Genomic DNA, 24,219 nt, shown 5'->3' with positions numbered 1-24,219 from the left:
ATCGAATCCCGGCCACGGCGGCCGCATTTCGAGGGGGGTGGAAACACCCGTGCACTTAAATTCAAGTGCACGTTAAAGAATCCCAGGTGGTACAAATTTCCGGAGTCCTTCACTACGGCGTGCCTCATAATCAGAAAGTGGTTTTGGCATGTAAGACCCCATAATTTTTAACGTTTTCTTTCTTTTTTCATTCCTATGTTACAGAGTTGCAAACATGCTGATAAAGGTTGGCTTATTATTTTTTTTTTATGGGGAGGGGGCGGGTGATTAGCTATTTTCAATGATATATGGTAAAATAATAATGACATAAATAACACAAAATTTACTTCCTAAACTAGGTGGATTCGAAAATTTTTCTTCCAAGTGAAACAAACCTCATCACAGTCGGCGAGACTTCGTAGTTTTTTTTTTTTTAAAGAAATTGTCGAAAATTTGAAAGTATACCCTCCACGGTGACTCTTAGCGCCCCCCCCCCCCCTCCAATACGGCGTTCCTAGTAATGAAAGCGTTGTTTTGGTCCGTAAAACCTTGATGTTCAATTGAAAATCTGAAAGTAAAAAAAAAAAGGAAAAATAAAGAGAAACACTGAAGCACGAGATTTACATCTCAGTTCGGTAAACTGCATCTGTCGGAGCGCCTGTAGCGGAAAATTTTGATGTAGGACTTTAACACCTTGCGTGAAACTGCTGCAATGTTTACGAGGGTTTGGTAATGTTCCCACTTAGAAAGTAGCGATATATACATCAGAGCGGCGTATACATTACATCATTTTTGTCCGCTTTAGATGTTTAAATGGGTTCCGTTTGCATAACTGGGATATATCGTATGTTATTGCTGATTTACGGACTTGTGAATTTTGTACTCTAGCTTTTTTTCGTATTCAATCATTCTTCTAAAGAAATTCGTGGCCTAAACAAGAAACCAGCTTCATACAGTCGTTAAATTTTCACTTTAACTTTTAAATGCAGCCAGCTTCAACTTCGTTCAGTCGGTGTTCCCATGCACTTGGGAGCTCCTGAGGTATGAGGCTCCCGCTTAAGTGAATTTCTTGCCAGAGCGTTCTCTCTAGGGCGACTGACAGACATTTTTTTCCCACCGAGTAACATATCACGTGGTTTAAAGTGAAACACGCAGGCAGTTTAAATCACGCAAGGTGTAGCTGCATGATGACTTCGCCGACTCCGTAGCGACATTCGAATGCAGTCGTATGAAAAGAAGTAATAAAAAATAAATAAAGTCTGCCACTGATTACAGTCTTGCGACAACCACTTGTGGATGCGTGACGGTGCGTCGTTTTTTTTCTCCAAATTTTTATGTACGTTTCGCCGAGCATCGAAGCCAAGCGAGACACAAGCGCCAAGTGCTCGGAGACTTGTAGCCTTGCTTTTAAGAGGATATAGCTCGAATAAAATGTCGATTTAGACTGCTGAAAAAAAAGGACAGTATACGCGGCGTCACCTTGGGGCTCCCGAAAACGGGCTTTCGTGACGTCATAGATTCGGACAACGTGTATAACATCGTGTTTGACGTCATATACACGTACGTTGCCAGAATGATGCCATACATGACGTCATACAAACGTGCATGTAGCCATTTGTGACGTCTTGTCGAGGAATACGCAGTGCCGAACATATGCCATGCATTACATATGAAAAAGGTGGCTTATCGGACCGCCAGTGACACGATAACCTCGACCGGAGGAGGTGGGTATTCGACGCAAGAACCAGAAGACGGCGACAAAAGCGGGTATCGTGATGATGAAAAAAAGAGAAAGATAGTATTCCCTTCACTGATACATGGTCGTGACTTTATCCGAGTCTTCGAGCGGTTTTGCATAACACGAAGGCCAGGGTAGCCTTAATCACCCCTCGCGGTCTTGTCGTAGTCGATGTCTCCTTGGAAAACTTGGAGAAGTTGTGGAAGTGCCAGTGCCTTTCTCACGTTGCGAAATCGACGACCTCCACCCCTTCGTGTCTTCCCCTTTCGCTCCTCCTCTTTGTGACTGCTCGGGGCTTAGAGGGGGCGACGCGTTTTCGGGGATGAGGGCAATTAACTCGCCACGTAAGCACGCTGGAAGGTTTCCCACTCTTGAGAGGCCGATCATAACACCGCAGTGGGTGTCAGTGGGAGTGCACCGCAGTCGGTTGCGGCAGCGGATACCGCGGAGTGATAACACCAGAACCATTGCAGGCGTAGGCTGGTGTTGGCTGGGGTAGTACCAGTATGAATGGTAGTCGCTCATCATGCCGAATAGTTATACGAGTTCGTGACCAAAGAACCGAAGCATTTTATTGATTTCAACATTAAAAAAAAAAGGCCAGGCCCAGCTTGGTTAAGCCAAGAATGCGTTGCATATTGCGCGAGTTGGGGCCCAGCTTTTCCTCCGGCTGTCGTGACGTTACGTCACGTGGTTGCGCTAAAGATCAATGGTGGCTGCCCGGCCGCGCCCAAGGGCTGAACTGAGTGATTGCAATATGCAGCACATAAAAATAGAAGCAACTTAATAACAAACATAGCAAAGTTAAAAGAGAATAGACCCACATATGAGACGCGCAGCAATGAACAATGGCTCATACCCTCAATGGTGGCTGCCCGGCCGCGCCCAAGGGCTGAACTGAGTGATTGCAATATGCAACGCATAGAAGAAACACAGTTCTTCATACGAAACGGGATTGAAGTGGTATTGTTGCGCCATCTAGCATGCATTCGGCGAAATACAGCTGTCGCCTTCTAGTATTAGGTGCACCTCCTTTCCGTCCTTCCCACCTTTATTTTGTTTTGCGGGATTACGTCACACAACAGACTTGAAACAAAGTGACATGAACCGTTGCGAATACCAAACATCACTTGCTGCCGTGAGTAAACTTCCGCGCGATTACGCATCTCAAAGGCACATATGACACAGGAGAGGCTTCAGATAAGAATCTTCGCGAACCAGTGCAGGTACCATATTTATGACTTACTAGCGCAAGTAAAACAAACATAAGATCGACTGCACAGCTCTCTAGAAATCCCTTTTGTTGCAGAGTGACTCAGAGACTTCTCCATTTTAGGGCGAAATTCAAAGAACGAACTTCACCCTTCATTTTTGCAGTTAGTAAACCATTCTTTCCACGCATAAAGGGACTCGCAGTAGGAGTTCCGCCAACGCACTCTAGCAATGTAACCTTACTTAGGCCTTTCAACGGAGCTTCAGGACGACCTGATTTCGCAAGACAGTTAGGCCTCTATACTTCTGCACTAATTGACACAAGTTATCAGTGACGCCATCAGAAACTCACTGCTTTCTTGCACTAGATTACTTAATCTTTACTTTTCCTATCGCGTTCGTAATACCAGACAAAAAAATTCGGTTTCGATATTGATATGCCACTCAGTGACAGGGATAATTGTGTTAGCTGTGGGACAGAGGGACGCGAAAAAGGGTGAATTAACTCGTTTCGCTGTGAACACTCAGACACTCTTTTTTTCGATCAATACACGTTTATTAGTTGCTAACCCTGGACGGGTTATCGCCTTCCACCAGCCTACGGGATCTGTAGGCACAGTTCTGCAAATCCCTCGAGCATTGTCGTCGCCTCCGTCCTGGGAGTCGGACTCGTCCCGGTGCTCGACCACGGTTTCGAATGCGTAGCGGGTCGAGCGATAGAAATCATCAGGTCGCCCCGATCATGGTCTATTATGACGAACAGGGCGACGAATAGACATATGGCGGCGGCACAGCCTCCTCCTCAGAGGCCTCCGCCGTGGGTGGTTGAAGGATGGTGCCACGACTGGCACCCGCGCGAAGAGAGGGAACGGTTCCAATGGTACAGTGGCTGGCCACTGTACCAATGTGACGCCCCGTCTGTTGGTGAAAGACCCGCAAGGGCCACGTCGAACGGGGGCAGCTCACTGGACGAATGCGCGCAGGACGCGTGGCGCGGAAGGTGGTAGAGAGGCGACGCCTGGCGGTCGACGCTGGCGCCAGAGTCGTCGCTGACCCCGTCTCGACACGTCGGCCCTTGTTCCAGCAGGCCGCGTCGAGGTGACTACGCCGTAGGGCTTGGCGGGCACCTTGATTCTGCGTCTGCCACCGATGGTGCTTGCTGTTGTTGCGGCGTCTCGCTCTGCCAGCGGTGGCAGGGGTGATCTTGCGGTCGTAGTTCATCACGGTGCGTTGCACGAGGCGTCCCCGTTCCTGCAAGAGGTGCTGCAGTGCGGCGTTCCAAGAAGATGGCGGAGATTGGTTCGGCTCTCGAGAACGAAGATGATGGCAATGACGATGGTGATTTCCTCTGAAAGTGGGACGAACGCATTGCCTGAGATATAGAGGAAGAATGGCGGGGTGGTACAAGAACGAAAACGATAAGTGAATACACAAAAGAAACCGATCATAAATCAAATAAAGGAATTAATGCATTATATATATAGAGAAGAGACACACTGCTCGAAAGACTTCCACTGTTCTTCCTTTTCAGTACTTAAAGGAACGTGGCGTCTCTTCGACCCATGATTGGGGCGGAAGTTCAAAGGACTGATTCTGTGACTTTCGTGCGACTGTTGCCAGATTAAACTGATTCACTTGTTCTGCCTCGCCCTTTCTGCCAAGTAATCTTTATAGGAGGATGTATGTCTTTTTACACCTTAAGCGGTCGCGCGGTGCCGTGGTGTGGACGTGTCGTCTGTTCGAAGCACTTCTGCAAGCTTATAAGCAACCTCATAATGAAGGCATTAGGCTTACTCGCCCGAAGTGCCTAATAACTCTGTTGTACGACTTTGTGTTCAGTACGGTATGTAGCAACGCGTAAACACACAGTGCAGCATTTCCTTCTTCCCGCACGGCTACGCTGTAACATAATGTATACACCCTTAAAAACGAATAAGGGTGTATACTAAGGGTTATAATAATGTATACTGAGTGGCTAGTTAAACAAAAAGAAAACGTAAATGAAGGAATACATTAAATGCAGTTCGCCATTCCATTAAGACGTCGGTGTGCTTGAGATATGCACGTGAGTCGAGATTCTATGTTGAGGTTTTATCTAGAAAGTTGTTTTTTTTTGTTACTCAGAACAGAGGTGGACCTACTTGGCCAGCGTATAAGTGTTATGTAGGCCCGTTCGCTGGTACTTTTATTCAGCGCCTAGTAGCACATGGCGACACCCAGTGTCCCGAGTAGGCAGCACGTTTATTGCGCACGTCTCCATGTTTGTGACGCGTCATTGTACGCGTTGTCTTGTGAATCGTATTTGCTATGTAAAGCCACGTGAGCCTGTGTACAACTCAACCCTGACTTCTGGTTGGTGATTGTTGTGGAATTACAGTGGCATCGGACTTGCATTCTTCCAGGTAGTGTACCTGTAATGTGCAGAGCTTTGTACGAGTATTGAACTTCAATCGTCAATATTCCGAGTTACGTTTTCTCGTCTATTCAAATTACAGTCCAATGCTATCATGTCTGAAGGTTGTGTGTAAGTCGTAGTTTACGAATTTTCTGACGCACCTTGCTTTGAGAAATTAAATTAGTTCAGTAATGGCCTCTGCGCCATATGGAGGGCCTGCTCTGTTCGGGATTCATGGTCCGGGCAAGTTCATGTGTGGGACAACGCCGTCGACACCGAAGCTGGCGCCGGATTTTCTTCGACACGGGGCCCTTAACGCTTTCACGTTAGTAGCCAACGAAAGCCATAGCTTTAGAAAAAGTCAGGCCCGACAAGCCACCGTCGATTTGCCTCCTGGGAAAGCGGCTCACTCCAGTGGCTCGGTTCCTGGCCTCAGGAGGACGTAATCAGCGTTTCGATGCTTGTGGGCGGTTCCTCCTTGATAACATTGTGTTCGCACCGATTGCCTGCGGGAAACGTCCCGATAATTGATATCGCATACTGAAAACTGCTCCTCTCAGTGCAACGATATGTCATGCGTGTGCTGTCTCTTTATTGGCGATTATAGGCAAGTGTATGCCGCGAGCATAGATGAAAGTGGGCGAAGCTTATAGATAGCTGACCGAGAACCCGTGAATGCGTTTGTTGCTTACTCTTGAGCCACCCATTATTCCTAATTGCAGATGTACAGTCTTTGCAGAGTGTTTCCGGCTGAATTATCTGTGTGTGATACTCGCACGTTTCTGCAACGCGCCGTACTCGATTATTCTAGTTCGATTAGTACTTGTATAGTATGACTATAGTGTTTGTACCTTACAGGATATATACCGGGCCCCGCCAAGCCCAATATTCGAGATTTTAGCCTGTACCATAGACATCTGTAACTGTTGATGTCAAACAAAAACGGATTTGACTTGAAGTACACGATCTCATGATCCCCTCATTCTGTCAACCTGTGATGCATGATCTATGTGTATATCATGGCTCTACACAAGGAGGTCAAAGGAGAATCTGCTGGAGCGGAGGCTTACTATACGTGGTAAGGGGTGAAGCCGTGCTGAGCAGGAGGCGGCCATCTTGCCATGGGCAAGAACATCATAAAACCAAAGCGCAGTGTACGCGAGGAGGCCTTCCTGCCCTCGGCATATTTTTTAGCGTGTAATAATTAAAGTACAGCGTACGACTATCATGAAAAAAGAAGGATATTTATTTCAGCTACTTTATTTCAGGTAACAGTGCATTGAGCTAACGGCACACATTTGCTTCTGCAGCTGTGCCAATGAAACCACCACAGCCTTAACTGAATCTCGAAAAGACGCAAGCGGATCACAGAGCGTGATCGCGCGCTGGAGTACGGTAGAAAATGACAATAGTAAGCCAGTGGGGCCCTGGACTAGGGGCTCCACCCACTCGCTTTCTGCATTTTTTTTTCTCTTTTAAATAAACGTTTTGATATATGATATATATATTTGCTCTCTGCGCGCGTGACTGCGTGACGTATGGTAACAAGCAGACGAAACGGAAGTACATCTCTGTCGCTATACGGCACAAAGTAAAACAAGGACATGCCGACATGTGGTTTGTAGGCTTTATTATTTCTCTTAACTTCAATTCGTTTGTAGAAGCAACATATCAAACAAAACATTCAAGCGGGACTTAGTTGCCCCTACGTGGATGAATGCGAAAGCATTCCGACCGCCGCGCGACGACTGTGCTATTTCAGTCGTTGAGTAAATATAGTTCTTGGGATACCGATAGTCCTTGGTTCGACTCCCACCTAAGGTCGAGGTTCCGAGTGCCTTATTTAACTAACTCTGTTTTAATTACCTGTGTCTTAATTCGCCTTAATTAACACCAAGGTCGTGAGTTCGACTCGCACCAATAGTCGTGAGTTCGAGTGCTGCAATGAACTCAGGCTTAATTATGCACGTACCTTAATTAACTACATCTGAATTAGTTGTGCCTTAACTTCGCCTTAATTAAAAACAAAGGTCGTGAGTTCGACTCACACCAACAGTCGTGAGTTCGAGTGCTGCAATGAACTCAGGCTTATTTATGCACGTGCCTCAATTAACTACACCGGAATTAGTTGTACCCTAATTAACTTTGCCTTAATTAACGCCACAGGTTGGGGGTGCGACTCCCACCAAATATTCGAGGGTTCGTGGGCTTTTTTGGACCATCGCGCGGTCACGCCGACTACGCCGAACTTTCCGCCTCGTGAGCCGTGTTATGCTTTCTCACTAACAACTGCTGTTGCCTCGAACAATCCTCAACGGTCACGTATCGCTGAAGGTGACGTCACAGCACGGCGATGTACGTAGGCGCATTCGTGCGATATACGTCATCGCTCCCGCTGGGTGCACGGCGCCGGCGAGGAGAAAGGCAAACGACGTTTGGTTTGAAATGTCAGCTCTTTCCGTGGCGCGAATCGGATGCAATACTTAGCAGACACCATCGCTATAGCGGGCATTGTATGCACCGCGCTTGTCGGCTCGTAACGGCCATACCCTGGTGAGGGGCTCTTTAGTCATCTGGGGGGCTTCTTCTGCTGAGCATTTGATTGTTTTGTTGCAACACTTCCACTTTGTTCTGTATAGCTGATGGATCTTTTTCTTCCGATGCGTGGAGCAATTTCTTATAGTAGTTGAAGCCACGGCAACCTCTTCCACTTCTTTGGCAGCATTTGCAACATGCAGTGATCGGCAAGTCCCGGGTTGTGGGTGGACGTTGCTTCCTTTTCGCCTTTAAAAAGATTGCATAGGATCGCATTTGAGCTACTTGTGCATGCGAAATTCGCTCATGCAGAGGAAAATGAAGTAGCTATAAAATACCTTTAAAAAACAACAACAGAGAAACATAGAACACGAAAGAAGCAAGACCACAGCACAAAGCGAACAGCTAACTACAATGCTGGAACACGAAAATGCGGCTTTCACTTTGCTGGCGTTCTAGCAGCAAGTGGCTGCGGAAGCAGTGACAACGCACAGCACAGGCGGTGTGTCGAAAGGGGTCACAGCTGCCAACCCCGGGTTATCTGTTCCAAATCTAGGGGATCGTACTCTGACGAGAGAGCAGAATCGGGACATGCTCTGCACTCAAGCGTTCCCTTTTAACGGCGGACCCCTGTGTAGACATGCAGAATGTGTTACATATGAGTCACAATCCCTGTTTTAATATTACATGACATGTTACCTGCTTTTCCTTTATTTTTTTTTTCACTGTAGTTGGCTCGCTAAGCAGAAGGCAGGCTTTGCTTTGCGTCTGTGCTCCGATGGAGGCAGAGAGCGAAAAGCCCTCGCGCATGAAGATTTGGATGCGTATTAAAATGATGATGATGATGATGGTGACGACGACGACGACGACGACGATGATGATGATGATCTGAGGTGAAACAGCGCGAAAAAGACGAGGACACAAGGAAACAAATACCACAGACAAGCGCTATCTGGAGAATGATGATGATGATGATGATGATGATGATAAAAGGGCTAATGCTATGGGTATCGCGCAACCTTAGGGCGTGCGTAAAACGTTACTGCCACGAAGGCACAAATTCGAGCGAGAGCAACAAACAAAAAAAATTATGGGGTTTTACGTGCCAAAACCACCTTCTGATTATGAGGCACGCCGTAGTGGAGGGTTCCGGAAATTTCGACCGCCTGGGGTTCTTTAACGTTCACCTAAATCTAAGTACACGGGTGTTTTCGCATTTCGCCCCCCATCGAAATGCGGCCGCCGTGGCCGGGATTCGATCCCGCGACCTCGTGCTCAGCAGCCCAACACCATAGCCACTGAGCAACCACGGCGGGTAACAACAAACAAGGCGCTGAGCCATGGTAACAAAAAAAAAATGAGCACTTGGCACCTATCGCGAGCCCGTTTGGACTTGCATCCCTTTCAGTACGCATGGAATACCCGTGCTATAATACTCAGTACGAGGCAACGACACTCACTGACTTCCTGCAGGTGCGCATATAGGGAACTCAGGAAGCGCTATTCGCAACGTTCCACATCGCGCAGCCTAACTGTTGTTCCCCCCGCTCGTTAGAAGCATTCCGGAGTCAAATGAACGAAACACAATTATATCCGTCCCCGTCTTTTGGCTCCCAGTCCTCCTCGTCGAACGGCTATAGCTTCGACTAGCTGACTTCGCACCTCAGCATATTTCGGAAATCTGTCAAAGGAAAAAAAATAGCGTTAGTGGGAGAAGGGAGAAGGTAGAGCTAAAACATGACAGCTTAACTATTAAATATAATCGCACATCCAGCAGCTGCGTTGTTTCGAACATAACGTGCGTTGTTATGAACAATATTAGGGTACTTATATGTGAAAAGTCATCCATGTTTCTTTCTTCGTTCTATTCGTACATCCGTAAGGCGACGCACGACGATACAATTCTTTATTCATTGCCTCGAACACGTTCGCCATTACACGTTTCTTTTTTTTTCTTCTTCGGACTTCCGCAAATCAATGCGATATCCGCACAGACAATCGGCGTTCTTTCTACCTATGGAAAGATGGCGTCGTACGGCTTCAGCTGAACAGCGCCTCCTCCACAGCCCGTCGGCGTTCTTTCTGCCTACAGTAAAATGGCGTCGTACGGCTTCAGCTGAAGAGCGCCTCCTCCACAGCCCGTCGGCGTTCTTTCTGCCAACAGTAAGATGGCGTCGTACGGCTTCAGCTGAAGAGCGCGTCCTCCACAGCCCGTCGGCGTTCTTTCTGCCTACAGTAAGATCGCGTCGTACGGCTTCAGCTGAAGAGCGCCTCCTCCACAGCCCGTCGGCGTTCTTTCTGCCTACAGTAAGATGGCGTCGTACGGCTTCAGCTGAAGAGCGCATCCTCCACAGCCCGTCGGCGTTCTTTCTGCCTACAGTAAGATGGCGTCGTACGGCTTCAGCTGAAGAGCGCCTCCTCCACAGCCCTTCGGCGTTCTTTCTGCCTACAGTAAGATAGCGTCGTACGGCTTCAGCTGAAGAGCGCGTCCTCCACAGCCCGTCGGCGTTCTTTCTGCCTACAGTAAGATGGCGTCGTACGGCTTCAGCTGAAGAGCGCGTCCTCCACAGCCCGTCGGCGTTCTTTCTGCCTACAGTAAGATCGCGTCGTACGGCTTCAGCTGAAGAGCGCCTCCTCCACAGCCCGTCGGCGTTCTTTCTGCCTACAGTAAGATGGCGTCGTACGGCTTCAGCTGAAGAGCGCCTCCTCCACAGCCCGTCGGCGTTCTTTCTGCCTACAGTAAGATGGCGTCGTACGGCTTCAGCTGAAGAGCGCGTCCTCCACAGCCCGTCGGCGTTCTTTCTGCCTACAGTAAGATGGCGTCGTACGGCTTCAGCTGAAGAGCGCCTCCTCCACAGCCCGTTGGCGTTCTTTCTGCCTACAGTAAGATGGCGTCGTACGGCTTCAGCTGAAGAGCGCGTCCTCCACAGCCCGTCGGCGTTCTTTCTGCCTACAGTAAGATGGCGTCGTACGGCTTCAGCTGAAGAGCGCCTCCTCCACAGCCCGTCGGCCTTCTTTCTGCCTACAGTAAGATGGCGTCGTACGGCTTCAGCTGAAGAGCGCGTCCTCCACAGCCCGTCGGCGTTCTTTCTGCCTACAGTAAGATCGCGTCGTACGGCTTCAGCTGAAGAGCGCCTCCTCCACAGCCCGTCGGCGTTCTTTCTGCCTACAGTAAGATGGCGTCGTACGGCTTCAGCTGAAGAGCGCCTCCTTCACAGCCCTTCGGCGTTCTTTCTGCCTACAGTAAGATAGCGTCGTACGGCTTCAGCTGAAGAGCGCGTCCTCCACAGCCCGTTGGCGTTCTTTCTGCCTACAGTAAGATAGCGTCGTACGGCTTCAGTTGAAGAGCGCGTCCTCCACAGCCCGTCGGCGTTCTTTCTGCCTACAGTAAGATGGCGTCGTACGGCTTCAGCTGAAGAGCGCGTCCTCCACAGCCCGTCGGCGTTCTTTCTGCCTACAGTAAGATCGCGTCGTACGGCTTCAGCTGAAGAGCGCCTCCTCCACAGCCCGTCGGCGTTCTTTCTGCCTACAGTAAGATGGCGTCGTACGGCTTCAGCTGAAGAGCGCGTCCTCCACAGCCCGCCGGCGTTCTTTCTGCCTACAGTAAGATCGCGTCGTACGGCTTCAGCTGAAGAGCGCCTCCTCCACAGCCCGTCGGCGTTCTTTCTGCCTACAGTAAGATGGCGTCGTACGGCTTCAGCTGAAGAGCGCCTCCTTCACAGCCCTTCGGCGTTCTTTCTGCCTACAGTAAGATAGCGTCGTACGGCTTCAGCTGAAGAGCGCGTCCTCCACAGCCCGTTGGCGTTCTTTCTGCCTACAGTAAGATAGCGTCGTACGGCTTCAGCTGAAGAGCGCGTCCTCCACAGCCCGTCGGCGTTCTTTCTGCCTACAGTAAGATGGCGTCGTACGGCTTCAGCTGAAGAGCGCGTCCTCCACAGCCCGTCGGCGTTCTTTCTGCCTACAGTAAGATCGCGTCGTACGGCTTCAGCTGAAGAGCGCCTCCTCCACAGCCCGTCGGCGTTCTTTCTGCCTACAGTAAGATGGCGTCGTACGGCTTCAGCTGAAGAGCGCGTCCTCCACAGCCCGTCGGCGTTCTTTCTGCCTACAGTAAGATCGCGTCGTACGGCTTCAGCTGAAGAGCGCCTCCTCCACAGCCCGTCGGCGTTCTTTCTGCCTACAGTAAGATGGCGTCGTACGGCTTCAGCTGAAGAGCGCCTCCTTCACAGCCCTTCGGCGTTCTTTCTGCCTACAGTAAGATAGCGTCGTACGGCTTCAGCTGAAGAGCGCGTCCTCCACAGCCCGTTGGCGTTCTTTCTGCCCACAGTAAGATGGCGTCGTACGACTTCAGCTGAAGAGCGCCCCACCCCACTCTATAGCAAAATTTACGTATAACCTCCTTGGTTCTAATACAGTGGTTATTACGCACCACTGTCACGTGTAGTACACCGGTGTAGCGCGGCAGCACAAATACATCAGCTGGACGTGGAAGACGCGCGATTAAACGCCACACAATAGTTTTACCATTAAGTAAGTAGAAGTAATTTCCCCTATGTTTTCCTTAGTGTCATTGTTTGTTGGCTTCTTATGATGCGATTATTCAAAAAACGGGCCCCTCGGTTAACCCCCTTTCTTCTCATTTATTACATAACGAGGGTCTTGAATCCGGCAACTTTGATGCCTTCAGGTAGCATATGCGGGTTTATTGACCAATTGCCTTCTCCCAAAAAGATCACATACACGTGACGCCTCCGGCAGAAAGGATGTTGCACATCCGCCGCCAAGGTTTGTGAGTGGTGGCGCTGGCTAACACTCCCAGAGTATAGTTCTTGTAGTAAAACACAAATACCCACAAAAGTAGATGGGAGAACGGTGACCTAGTAGCTCAATTGGTTAAAGTATCGCACGCGTTAAAAGAAGGCATGGGATGGAAAAATCGGGCCCCTCGGTTAACCCCCTTTCTTCTCGTTTGGCACTGTAGTTTTGCCATTCCTGGTGCCCCCGTCGTAATACGCTGCATTTTCAGGCCGCGCATCATACGCTGGTATCAGTACGGGCTCGTCGAAGCCTTTAATTACAGTGCCACCGGCATTGGCTCGCTGAGAGCTCTGCGTGGACATTACCAATGTAGGCGAGCGAATGTCTCTTAATCGCATCGCATGGAAATTAACGTGGCGCCGCAGATCCGCTGGCCTGTATTCGCACAATCTTAAGAGACGTCTACCGCCTGGCGATGCACAGTTTTTCAGCGATGCGGGCGCGCCAAAGGTGTAGCATGCGATTTAAATGCGAAGAGCCGAAAATTTACAAGCAGCGCAAGTATGAACATAGAGCCCACCAATATGTTGTTGTTTTACCAGCGAAGTTGTATACCTCTACCGGAAATTTCCTGTCGTTCTTTGGCGTGGTAAGCAAAAAACTCCCCATACGTGGACCGATCGCGGAGATGGTGCAATGCCGGGCCGACCCGCGGCGGAGGTGAAGCAGGCGTTAAGCAATCCCCATACGTGGGCCGATCCCGAAGATAGTGCAATGCCTCAGCCATTTGTCCTCAATCATTTGTTGTAACTCGTCTGCAGTGTTGCTGAATAGAATAATGTCATCCCCAAACCGAAGGATGCTGATATATTCGCCGTCGATCCTTACTCCTAAGCCTTCCCAGTGTAACAGCTAGCATCGAACGCTTATCGAACAGCTTGTGAATTATGTACAGCCTCTCACTATAGTTATCAAGCAATTTCCAATATCCTGGCATTCACAACATTGGAAAGTTTCTGTGATTGTAAAACACACGCAATCATGGATTATACCGTGAAGTTTGTAAAAGTGTGTATAGCCTTCTAAGCCAAATAAAATGTGCGTATTCCTTCACGACCAAACCAGAAATGTGTGTCGTTCGCGGCTACGAGAGAAAAAAGATTACTTTTTCTCTATTTCGAATGGACACGCAGATAGTCAAGTAAGTTAAATGTAATCAAGTAACTTAAAGTAAGTTTAACATACTATCAAGTAAGTTAAAATGAAACGTATTCAGACTTAATCCGATGGAAGGAGACAGATATGCTGCATCTATGTGCAGGGCGTCCCACGTAACTTGAGCCAAACCTTAAAAATATGCAAATTCCACGCAGCTGGATCGAATCGAGGTAATGTCGTTTATCGTCACTTGGAGATACATTATCTTTTTTCATTGCGCCTAGTTAGATCATTAGTCTTCATTAATGAATAAACTTCTCAAATATTATAATTGGGTGAAGAGTGTGAATGAGAAAATTGTAGAGCAACGCGAAAAACTCCCGATACAGCTTTCTGTTGCTCAATACGTGCTACATAAAAGGGTTTTCCCGAGCTTGAAAGAAGTCCGCCAATACACGCGAAATTTCCACGCGACTGGCCGCTCCAGGCACTCTTCCTGAAGCGTCGACTCGAAACACTTCGCCGAGAACGAAAACGAATATAAAGATCACCGCCCAAGCACTCCGTACAGATGGTTAACCAGCGAAGCAGAAACATGCGGCCGCGGTGTTTATCACTGCGTTAATCGCGACGGTTCATTAAACGACGGCTTGGTAGGCTGCCGGATCCTCGGTACGCAGTTGCTGCTTGCGCTCGGCTGCACGAGCCTGTTCTTGTGCCCGGGCTGCAGCATCGGCCCGGCATAGACGAGCTCGTTCCCGATTCTGCTCGCAGCGCTGCTGGTCGAAAGCTGCCTGCTCCTCGGGAGTACGTATGATGCGCGGGCTACCTATTTCGGAGCCGGAGAGAAACTGCTGCGCACGCGCTCGGCTGGGGCGGAGAGCAACGACGTCGCTACTGGCGCGGCTAATCCAACACGATAGCACAAGATAGCACAAGGCCTTTTCACTTCGGCCCATGACGTCACGTTACTTGGCCCGACTGCCATAGAATCTAATGGGGATGCTACAGAGTAGGCAACAGTGATTTTGACGTCATCACGCCAGCCTTGTCAATGGAAATATCGGGCCTGGTAGCGTGACGTTATGGATAGGAGTAAACAGGCCTTGTGCTATTTAGGTGGTGTTGGCTAATCGCGCGCCTCTCTTTATCCTTTCTTTATTATTATTATTTTTTTGCTCCTGTGCATGGGGTTGCGCCGGAGGAGTTTTCGGCGTACAGGCGACCGACAGACGGACTGACGGATGAAGGGATGAAACGGCTAGCCATGTACAGCTCGTTGTAAAAAAAATGGAAAAGAAATGAAGAGTATGACCAAGTGTGCTCCTTGTGTCCAACGACAACAACAACTAAACAGCGTCCAGAGGCTGCTCAGTGTATCGGGTTATTTATTTATTTATTTCTTCAATCATTCATTCATTCATTCATTTATACATTCATTCATTCATACATTCATTCACATGCACTTAGGTCTACGAGGCTTTGCAGAGAAGAGTGTAAATGTGAACAACAACAAAAAGGAAAGTGCAGGAGTAGGCACATTTAGTTGCAAAAGGTTATTCGACTGCAGGCTTGAAGGATGCAGGATAGGCAGGCTCTCCTCAGTCGACGCTCGTCTTTTGGACAAAAGGTTCGAATGAATGCTTGGCATTTATTAGTTTTCATTCAGAACGACTCTTCAGTACAACGATATCTCTATCTATTTGCCCTTCACACGAATTCGTCACCACAATACCTACCGCAGCTCTTGGCCTGAGTGACTGGGCTTCTTCAAGGTTATCTCATCATCTTTGTCATACCACTGACACCATTCCGACTCCACGGCTAACACAACAACAACGATCAACAACGATCTCGTCAGCCTCGATCGATCTCTTCCCATCGCTCTGACAAACACATCATCGAGCTCGGCGTCGCCACACGCGAAAGAATGATAGCGCCGGCTTCGCAACACAGATGGCGCTGGCGGTTAGAGCCCTTCATGGAGGCGGCACATGCGGTTCGGCAACAAAGCAGGCGTTAACGAAGGCGGCCATTTGAGCGACGCAGCCTAGCATAGCAGCGCAAAACAACAGCAACAACAACAAAAAAAGAAAGCCTGCGTGGAACCTCGTTCGCGAAATATGTGCGGCCCGCGCCATCGAGATGGACCTGGAACTACAAAGGGACCGAACGGCGGCGCCTGCATTTACACGCTCGACGCGCGGGCGCGCGCCAACGCGCCGCGGCGCGCTGAAACGCGTGCATTTTGCGTCCGTCTCGATTACCGAAGCCACCGCTTGGCGCCGCCACGCGTGTATGTTGGCTCCGTGGATTCATTAGCGAAGCGTGCCGGAGGAGGGGAGGGGGGGGGGGCGGTGTTAGCGCGGCATGATGCGAGGGCAACTCGCGCGGTCGGTACACAAAGAGCGGACTGCGGCGCGCATTAGACACGCCGCGTAGCACTCGTGCACGGGGTTACGGACGCACGCGGTTTGTTTGGCGCCCTCGTTACTAGCCACTTGTGGCCACCGGTTAGCGCTACACTTGAATCGCTGGCTCATTAGCGACAACTGTAACAGAGGCGCGGAACGGCCGTTTAAAGAGCACCGCACGCAGAAACACTTAAACAGTTCCTGGCGGTGTGGGGACGTAAACTTGTCGGCCTCGTAAGAAATGCTCGCGTTGCGATAGCGGCCCGTGGATTGTGACGTCTACCGAGGACGTAATGGACGGAGGTTCGGATTTCCTTTTTATTGCGATTACTATTACTATTGGATTAATTAACGACCACCCTCCCTTGCCCCGTGCCAAAGCACGTACAGAACTTACCAAGCATACAATTGCGGCTGGTTGTTTCTCTAAGTGCGAAGCATTTCTTTGCCGAGTCGGAGCTATAAGATCAGAGCAAGTTCACGCGCAAGGACGCGATGATGCTTTGACGACGGTTTATCTCCGAGAGATGAGAGTCAGTCCCTGTGAGAGTGTAGTCTAAAAAATGTGGATATAGTGCGAATTAAGGCGGCCAGATTGGCCAGTAGCGGACATAGTGCAAGCAAACACAGGATATAGTGCGAATTAAGACTGATCGGTCGGTAGCCGACATAGTGCTGACGTACAACGAATATAAGGCGGCCCGCGGGGGCATGTGGTGCATGCGACCGCCGACGTGAGCTCTTGAACACCAACATGCCGTCGTTACCGTCATCATATCGTCGTCATTCCGTCGTCTTGGTTTCATTGCCTTCGCGACATTGCGATCATTCTTTCGCGTTCAAGGCCAGTATTTCGTAGCGATGCCTTTTCCGATTCTATGCTTTTTCACGGTTTTCGCGCTTGGCCAGTGGTCAGAGCGACGGTCTGCCCACATTATCAACGTGATCAGGCGGCCGCGTGTGGTGGATGATAAGAATAGCATGGAATAAGGCGTAAGGCATCGCTACGAAATAGTGGCCTTCAAGTCATCGCGTCACCTTTCCGCCATTTTTACGCTGTCGCTGTCACCGCGTTCTCGTACGTCATCGTCATCCCGCCGTCTTCGAGCCTTCGACGTCATACCGCCGTCGACACGCCATCGTCGCCATCGCGAAGTCGCCATCATGGCGTCGCGGTCATTCCTCCGTTGTCGTTTTTGTCGTATCGATTGCACGCTGTCGACCAACTGTCGCCATACGTTTGTTGTGCAGGCCGTCGTCGTTTTTCCGCCTTCGTCATCTCTTTGTCATCACGTCACCGTCGGCGCGTCTTCGGATGTCGTACAGTCGTCGTGCCGCGTCGTCGGCGTACCAGTGTAACCATTTTAGCGTCTTATCTCATTAGAGACCTTTAGCGTGTCTGGTATTCGGGCAAGCGCGGGCGGTTTAGCGGGGGCGTCAAGGTGAGCGGCCAGATTGGTGGCGCCAGCTGGTGGCGTAAAGCTCGACCACACAAACACAGAGCTAATTATACTATATTCCGCTTAGCATGCTGGCGTAAATTTTCGACAGTGGCGTAATCGTGTTCACAATTATACGCCACTGCCGAAAATTTGCGCGAGTGGCGACGAAGCAGGATATGGTGAGTTACTGCAGTTTTAGCTATGCGTTTGTCTGGTTGAGCTCTACAACACCAGGCGGCTTCACCGCTCACGTTTACTCCCCGACCATCCGGTAATCCGCCCAAGCCGCTCCCGTTTACCGTAATAGCGTGCAAGCTAAAAGTCTCTATTGTCGCCGAACGGTCGTCATCATTCCAGCTCTGTCGTTCCCTTCGACGCGCCACCGTCGCCGAGCCACCCTCGTCATGCCATCGGCATCGCGTTGTCGTCGTTCCGTTATCCGTCGCACCGTCACCCTCACTCCACCTACGTCGCACAATCATCGTCGTATACCATCGTCATCCCGTGGCCGTCGCGCGTCTTTGTCGCGAAAGAGACTCCCTCGTTCTCGCGGACGTTCTATGTGCGGTCCATATGCGCGACGACAATTTATACACTATACACTCGCCCGGACTCTCTCGAACGAACGAAGCGGGCCACAGATCGAACCCGGACAACGAGTGGTTCATCCCCCCGTTACACAGAGGAATCGTTTGGCGCACGCCCCAGACACCACGAACCGAGTGCCCACTAGGCACGAGACGTGGCGGTGCCATTAACCAGGTGCAGTGGCGAAGATAGGTTGTCTGGCGTCCGGGGCCCATAGGTCTTCTGTCACCCCCCCCCCCCCCGGGTGTAGTCGAGGAAGGCAAGGATATCGACAATTTCCGGGTGTCTTCAGACGTATATGACACCCCTCCCCCCTCCTGGCCCCGTGCACCCGGGGCCCACGGCCCCCCCCCCCCCCGCCCATGTTGCTACGCCACTGACCAGGTGTTCACCAGAGAGGTCGATCTTCCACTTGCGAGTACGTCGCATTATCGTTATCGTTGCAGTACGTCGATTATACTAAGTGCGACCGAAAACCATACTGCGGCCGAAGAAGCGTCACGGAAAGCACTTAAGAAATGGCACTTGAGAAACAAAAAAAGCTTGCCCTCACGTTTGCACCGTCCATACCTTACAGAAATGCTTCGCATGACGTAGAAAATCATCAAGGATGCTTTCTGCCTTTTTTTTTCTTTCCTTTCTGCAAGAACAATGGCGAAAGTGCTTCTAATTCCTCGTAGCTGAAGAAAGCATCAAGAGAGGGAGCTACCGGCGCTGCTACTTTTAAGCTGCTACTGTGGGAATCACCACGGTGTACCGGAGTTCTGTAAACCGTAACTATACGATTACCGAAAGCCTAAAACTCTCCGATGATTATCCCAGGAGATCAAAGCGACCAAGCGCGCGATTCTATCATAACCCGTGTACGCGCTGCTTTCAAACGTTAAGCCCCTTCACTTATTAAACAGGCACTAAAAAGTACACGTCACTGTTCCTTGTCGGCCAGATTGCGGTCCCCGCGTCTTTCAGATTGCTCTGAGTATACGGTGCCTGCGCTTCGATATAGTACGGGCCCATCACTTCTTTACAGGCAGGCACATACAGTATAGGCATATGACTGTGCGTGTGCGTCTCCTTGTCTTTGCGTTTCTTTCCTCTGCCTTCTTTCATCTCATCCCTCGATCGCCGTCACACCTGGTGGGGCATATACCGAGCTCGTCGCCATAGTCTCATCTCTCCGTATACCATTAAACTTTCCCCCTGTCGTGCCTTCTCCACGATCGACAGTTCCGGCCGCGTTTCTTTTCACTACCTTAATTCATTGCTTAGTTTTGGACTTCGTCTCGTTCCGTCCTTTCATCGGCGCATCACCGTCCGGCGAGGTTAATATTTTATTCGCTCGAGTCATTCTGTTCAACGAAGCCTTCGGTGTCCCAGCAGACAGCCTTCTATTCTGCATCCCACCTCGGGTTAATTCGAAAGGCACATTTTGGCTGTCTCGCGGGCGTCGCGAGCTCGCTTCGAAGGGCCTGTCTTGCGATCCGTGGGAGGTGTGTGTGTTTGAAGGAAGGGGGAGGGGGGGGGGGGGGAGTGGAGTGGCTGTGTTTGTCATTACCTGACTTGTTTACGACCAGCAGCGCTGCGCTGTGCGCCCCCCGTGAGGAGTTACCTCCCCACCCCACCACCTCCAGCCGCACAGGCGTTTATTTCACTCAGCAGAGATTGTATGTATATGAATATATATGTAACACGTTAGAAATGAATATGCGCACCTGAGTACGGGTTCGTTGCGTATTTTCCTTTTGCCGGGGCTATGTTTAAGAGAGCGACGGATTGACACGTTAAGTGTGCTGAGAGAACGATAATTATTTCTTGCGCCCCCAAGCATGTGCCAGCCGAGCTGAAGTTTGCTCTCGCAGCAGTTTCCTTTCATTCTTGGATTTCTTTGTTTATGCATCAGTGAAAAATGCGTTTCTTACAAGTGCCGCGGGCGCTTGAGACAGTTTACTGCAGCTGATGGCGTTTAAAGCAATGAAAAGAACAGAAAGAAAAGGATTCATGCATTCAAAGAGGCAGGAAGTTGCGTACACCGGTCGGGAAAGTGGGGGAGGGGATACTTCGTCATTTGACGCGTTGCGCCTCGCTCTTGCTAGAAACTGTGAAGGCTGTAGTAAATTCGGTGTTTGTTCTTTTAGAATATAAGTATGAGTGGCATAAGGACCGGCTACGATCAAGGCGTAAGCCTCCTTCCTTTCGACGACGACTGAGTGCTCCGATTGGCGGCGCCACCGGCTGCTCGCACTTCCGGTTCTCATGGTTGCCAGCACACACAGCGTGAGGGCACGCGAGGAAAGCACATCTCGTTCTGGGCTATCGTTTGCCATACAGAGCTTTTAGCGTAGCCGTGACGTAACGTGCTGGCGCAGACGCATAACGTTGTATCGGAATACCGTGTCCGAGCCTGGAAGTGACGGCGGCGGCATCTTGCGGAGATCTGATCAACCGTTAGCGCACCGGAAACTTATTGCGTTCTAAGGCTTTTGTATATCCATGAGGGGCAGGAGAATTCCATTGACGCGGTGATTGTATCGTTGCCTACGCGCTTACGCCAGCAAGTAATTGGAATATTCGGCCATTCAGATAAATGTTCAGCCCGCTTTGGTTGAACACACTGACGCAAGATGTCGCTACGAGCAGTGCTGCTCCGAAGCTCATGCTGCCCGTGTCCGGTATTCGGTTATTCCGGTGCGCGTCCTGACTGGTACGTACGTCTAGGTTTCGCTAAATCTCTCCATTCTTAGGGTAGACGTAAAGATTGCCATCTATAAAAATTTTCTCCATACCAGAGGTTAGACCGGTACGCTTTCGTTTTGCGTTGCCCAGGAAAGTTAGGCGTTAGCCTGGAAAGTTGGCGAGAAGATGAAGTTGGTGGGCACACTGGTTAGAGGTTGTAACAGTTTTCTCATTCTAACGTGGGAGAAGATGTTGTTGGTGTGTATGTATTTGCATGCACTTCGGGGCACGTGCACTTGACTATACTGCGTTATGCAACAAGAACTTCAAAGTTACGTCGGAATCACGCAGTCTCATTCTCCCCCCCCCAATTACTTTGTGTTGACGTAGTTGAGCTCACGCAGAACCCCCGGAAAGGTTGAGTACAAGTCGCAATAGCGTCTACTTGTGAAATAACAGTCTTCGAGCCACTCAAATAACGAAAGGATTTACTCCTTTTATTATTAGGGGCTATTCGTGCGCACAAGATGCCCGGCAAGCTCAACGGCGGTAGCTGTCGAGAGAAGGAGACTATGCTCAATAATAAGTGGACCGTTTATAGCTTCTCCAGCTATTAAATGACTTGGCACGTGTCCATTATGGCTGCACGTTCGACACAAGTGGAACACTCAAGGCGTTAGCGCAGTATGAACGGATGCGAGATTTGTCAGTAGGTGCGGTGTCTGGCAACCAATCGTATCCAATGAGGCCACATAGTCAAGGCAAGTGCTCATCTCGAACCATATCAGCGCGGTAAGAGTCCGCGGAATCCAGCCCATTGGTCTGCAGACTCCGCCAATGTAGCATTTGTTTTCGCCTTCCATAGCTCGTTGTCACCGCTTACGTAATTTGCCGTTGAGCATGCAACGCGCACCGGGACACGTTTTCGGGTCGCACGCAGCGCGAGAATTTCGAGCCCGAGCTTTTTAAGCCCATTGTCTGCCGACCGTGCGTACAAATCACAAGGTGCTCAAACCGCGGAAGCCTGGCGGTATGGTAGTATATATAATGCACCGGCCTCCGCTGCACTTCCAACGCTTGCACTCTTGCGTGGCGATTCGATCACGTCATCGTGACATGCACGTCGTGGAGCATGTGGCACGGTTGCATTTCTGCACGCACGGACCTCGCCTGACCGCACTGAAGTCTCATTGCACGTTCGCGAAGCGTAGAGCAAGCAGACCACCCTGACGTATGAACCACTCGCAGGTGCCTGCTCGCCGAGCCCGCCAGTAGCGACGCGGCAGTGGACCCTGCTGGCGACGCTGGCAGCGTTCACACTGTTCAACGTCTCCTACTGGTACTCGCAGAGGGACTGCTGGAAGCGCATCTCCCCGCCCGGAGTGCTTCGCCTCTCCGCAACCGATCGCGTGTTAGACAGACGACAAGGAACGACGACGCGACCGAGTGATGTTCCCCTGGAACTGCTGTTCTGGAGACCCGTCGAGGCCCTGCTGAGGGGCTACGGCCGGCTACCCTTTCCAGTGGAGAACGTCTCCTTCCTTCCGGTGGCCTACTCCGTGGTGCACCGCTGTCGAATCGGTGGTCCCCTGAGCCACGTATTCTTCGTGCACAGCGCTCCCAACAACTGGGCCAAGCGTCGCCTGCTCCGCGAGACCATAGGGGACGTCGCCATGGCGACCAAGCACTCGTGGACCACCGTCTTCTTCGTCGGCCTGTCTCGCAACCTGGGCGTTCAGCAGAAGGTGCTCGACGAGGCCGAACAGCACGGCGACCTCGTGATGTTACCGTACCTGGACGCCTACAGGAACCTGACGTACAAGTACGTGTACGGCATGAAGTGGACCATGGACAACTGCCCGTCGGCCAGGTACGTCGTCAAGATGGACGATGACATGGTCATCAACCTGACCAAGCTGGTCGCCTACCTGAAACGTCGCACGCCGACGGAGCCCGTGGCCTTCCACTGCTACGTCTGGACAAATATGATGGTCGAGAGGAACACGGACTCCCCCTGGTACATCCCCAAGAAGATGTACCGCAAGAGCGTCTTCTCTCGGTACTGTTCCGGAAGTGTGGTGCTCTTCGCGAGCAAGGTCATGGAGGCCGTCTACAACGCGTCGTTCGAGGTGCCGTTCATGCCCGTCGACGACGTCTACGTGACGGGTGAGGCCGCCAAGAAGGCCCGCGTGGGTCACGTGAGGCTGAACCGGTACTACTCGCTCTTCGACGACAGGTGGCGCGAGGTGGCCAGGGGAAAGTACCTGTTCGCGCATGTGTCCCGGGCCAAGAACCGGCGCAGGTGTTGGGACATCATCATGAGGGAGCTGAGGGAACCGACGCTGGCTTTCCTGGACTACGAGACGTCCTCTCAAGAGGGCGCCACCAGTCTCAATCGGTCGGACGAGTCGGCAGCGGCCAATGACGAAGGAGCAGGTCCGCCTTCCGCAGCTAACTTGACGTCGCACGAAATGAGCGCGAAGCCACCATTGTTATACGAAGACACGTACGTTCTGACTCGAGATGTGGCTTCGGCAAGCGTGGAAGCTGAAAGTCAGAAAGCAGCTGGCACTGGTGACGGCGAGGTGCACGTCCGGGACAGAGGAGACACTGTTGAACGCAGTGCGCAGAGCAGTGGTGGCAACGTAGTTTCTCGAAGCAGAGGAGAACCGACGGGACGAGATGATGCTGACAGCGCCGCGTTTATCGTGCGTGGTCAAGGGTGAAGATGAAAGGCTAGCGATGTTAGGGTAAGAACAGTGTGTCCGTAAGCGACGAAAGTGAATGGTGGCAGTTCTGAACCGCGACTTCGAGGCTCGACAACCTGGTCAAGGCTTATTCACTTGTCGATTCGATAGCCTCTGAAATGACGTACTGACGCGATGTTTAGTCGGGCCAGCTGGTTCCGCAGCAACGAAGTTTCGAAGAACTCAGGCGCTGTGTTCTGCTTGTAAGGCACCTTAGTGTGCTGTGGTGACATCAGTTCCTCCTCCGTCTGAAGTTGACGCAACGCGCTCGAAGGCTTGCGGTGGTGCCCGGGAATAACAAAAAGTGCTCCGCAGAAGCGACAATAAATAAAACACCACAAAAATTTCTAATGTTATTTTCAATCTGTAATGGTACACTTCGGTGACATGTATGGGGTGCTAAAAGCGTTAGTTGTGATAACATTTTAATGAAGCATGAACGAGCAGCACTAAATCAGTTTCGAATGGTAAATCCGTTTTTTCAAGAACCTTACATTTACTTACTTGGCGCTTAAGGCTCACTATTATTGCAGAAAACTACGGCCGAATGTCTCTTCAGCAATGCTCGCGCCGATATACCTTA

At 50.7% G+C, this 24,219-nt stretch overlaps 2 protein-coding genes across 4 annotated transcripts in view; both read left to right on the top strand.

Annotated features, from left to right (window-relative positions):
• The window catches only part of LOC139048885 (N-acetyllactosaminide beta-1,3-N-acetylglucosaminyltransferase 4-like), a 50,959-nt gene that overhangs the window by 13,823 nt on the left and 12,917 nt on the right, over positions 1-24,219 (top strand). The gene's annotated exons all lie outside the window — the stretch shown is intronic.
• LOC139048886 (N-acetyllactosaminide beta-1,3-N-acetylglucosaminyltransferase 3-like) lies at positions 16,376-23,987 on the top strand. Of its 3 annotated transcripts, none has more exons than XM_070523800.1 (3): positions 20,501-20,917; positions 21,040-21,103; positions 22,138-23,987. In XM_070523800.1, the coding sequence occupies exons 2-3, from the start codon at positions 21,076-21,078 to the stop codon at positions 23,613-23,615; spliced, it is 1,506 nt and encodes a 501-aa protein (XP_070379901.1). In that variant the 5' UTR covers positions 20,501-20,917; positions 21,040-21,075; the 3' UTR covers positions 23,616-23,987. The 3 variants fall into 3 exon arrangements, with proteins under 3 accessions (XP_070379902.1, XP_070379901.1, XP_070379900.1); XM_070523799.1 differs by having other exon boundaries at positions 21,040-21,650; XM_070523801.1 differs by lacking the exons at positions 20,501-20,917; positions 21,040-21,103 and adding an exon at positions 16,376-16,489.

The sequence above is a fragment of the Dermacentor albipictus genome, chromosome 8 (genome assembly GCF_038994185.2).
Source record: "Dermacentor albipictus isolate Rhodes 1998 colony chromosome 8, USDA_Dalb.pri_finalv2, whole genome shotgun sequence".
NCBI lineage: Eukaryota > Metazoa > Arthropoda > Arachnida > Ixodida > Ixodidae > Dermacentor > Dermacentor albipictus.
This window is presented reverse-complemented; position numbering and strand designations above follow the sequence as displayed.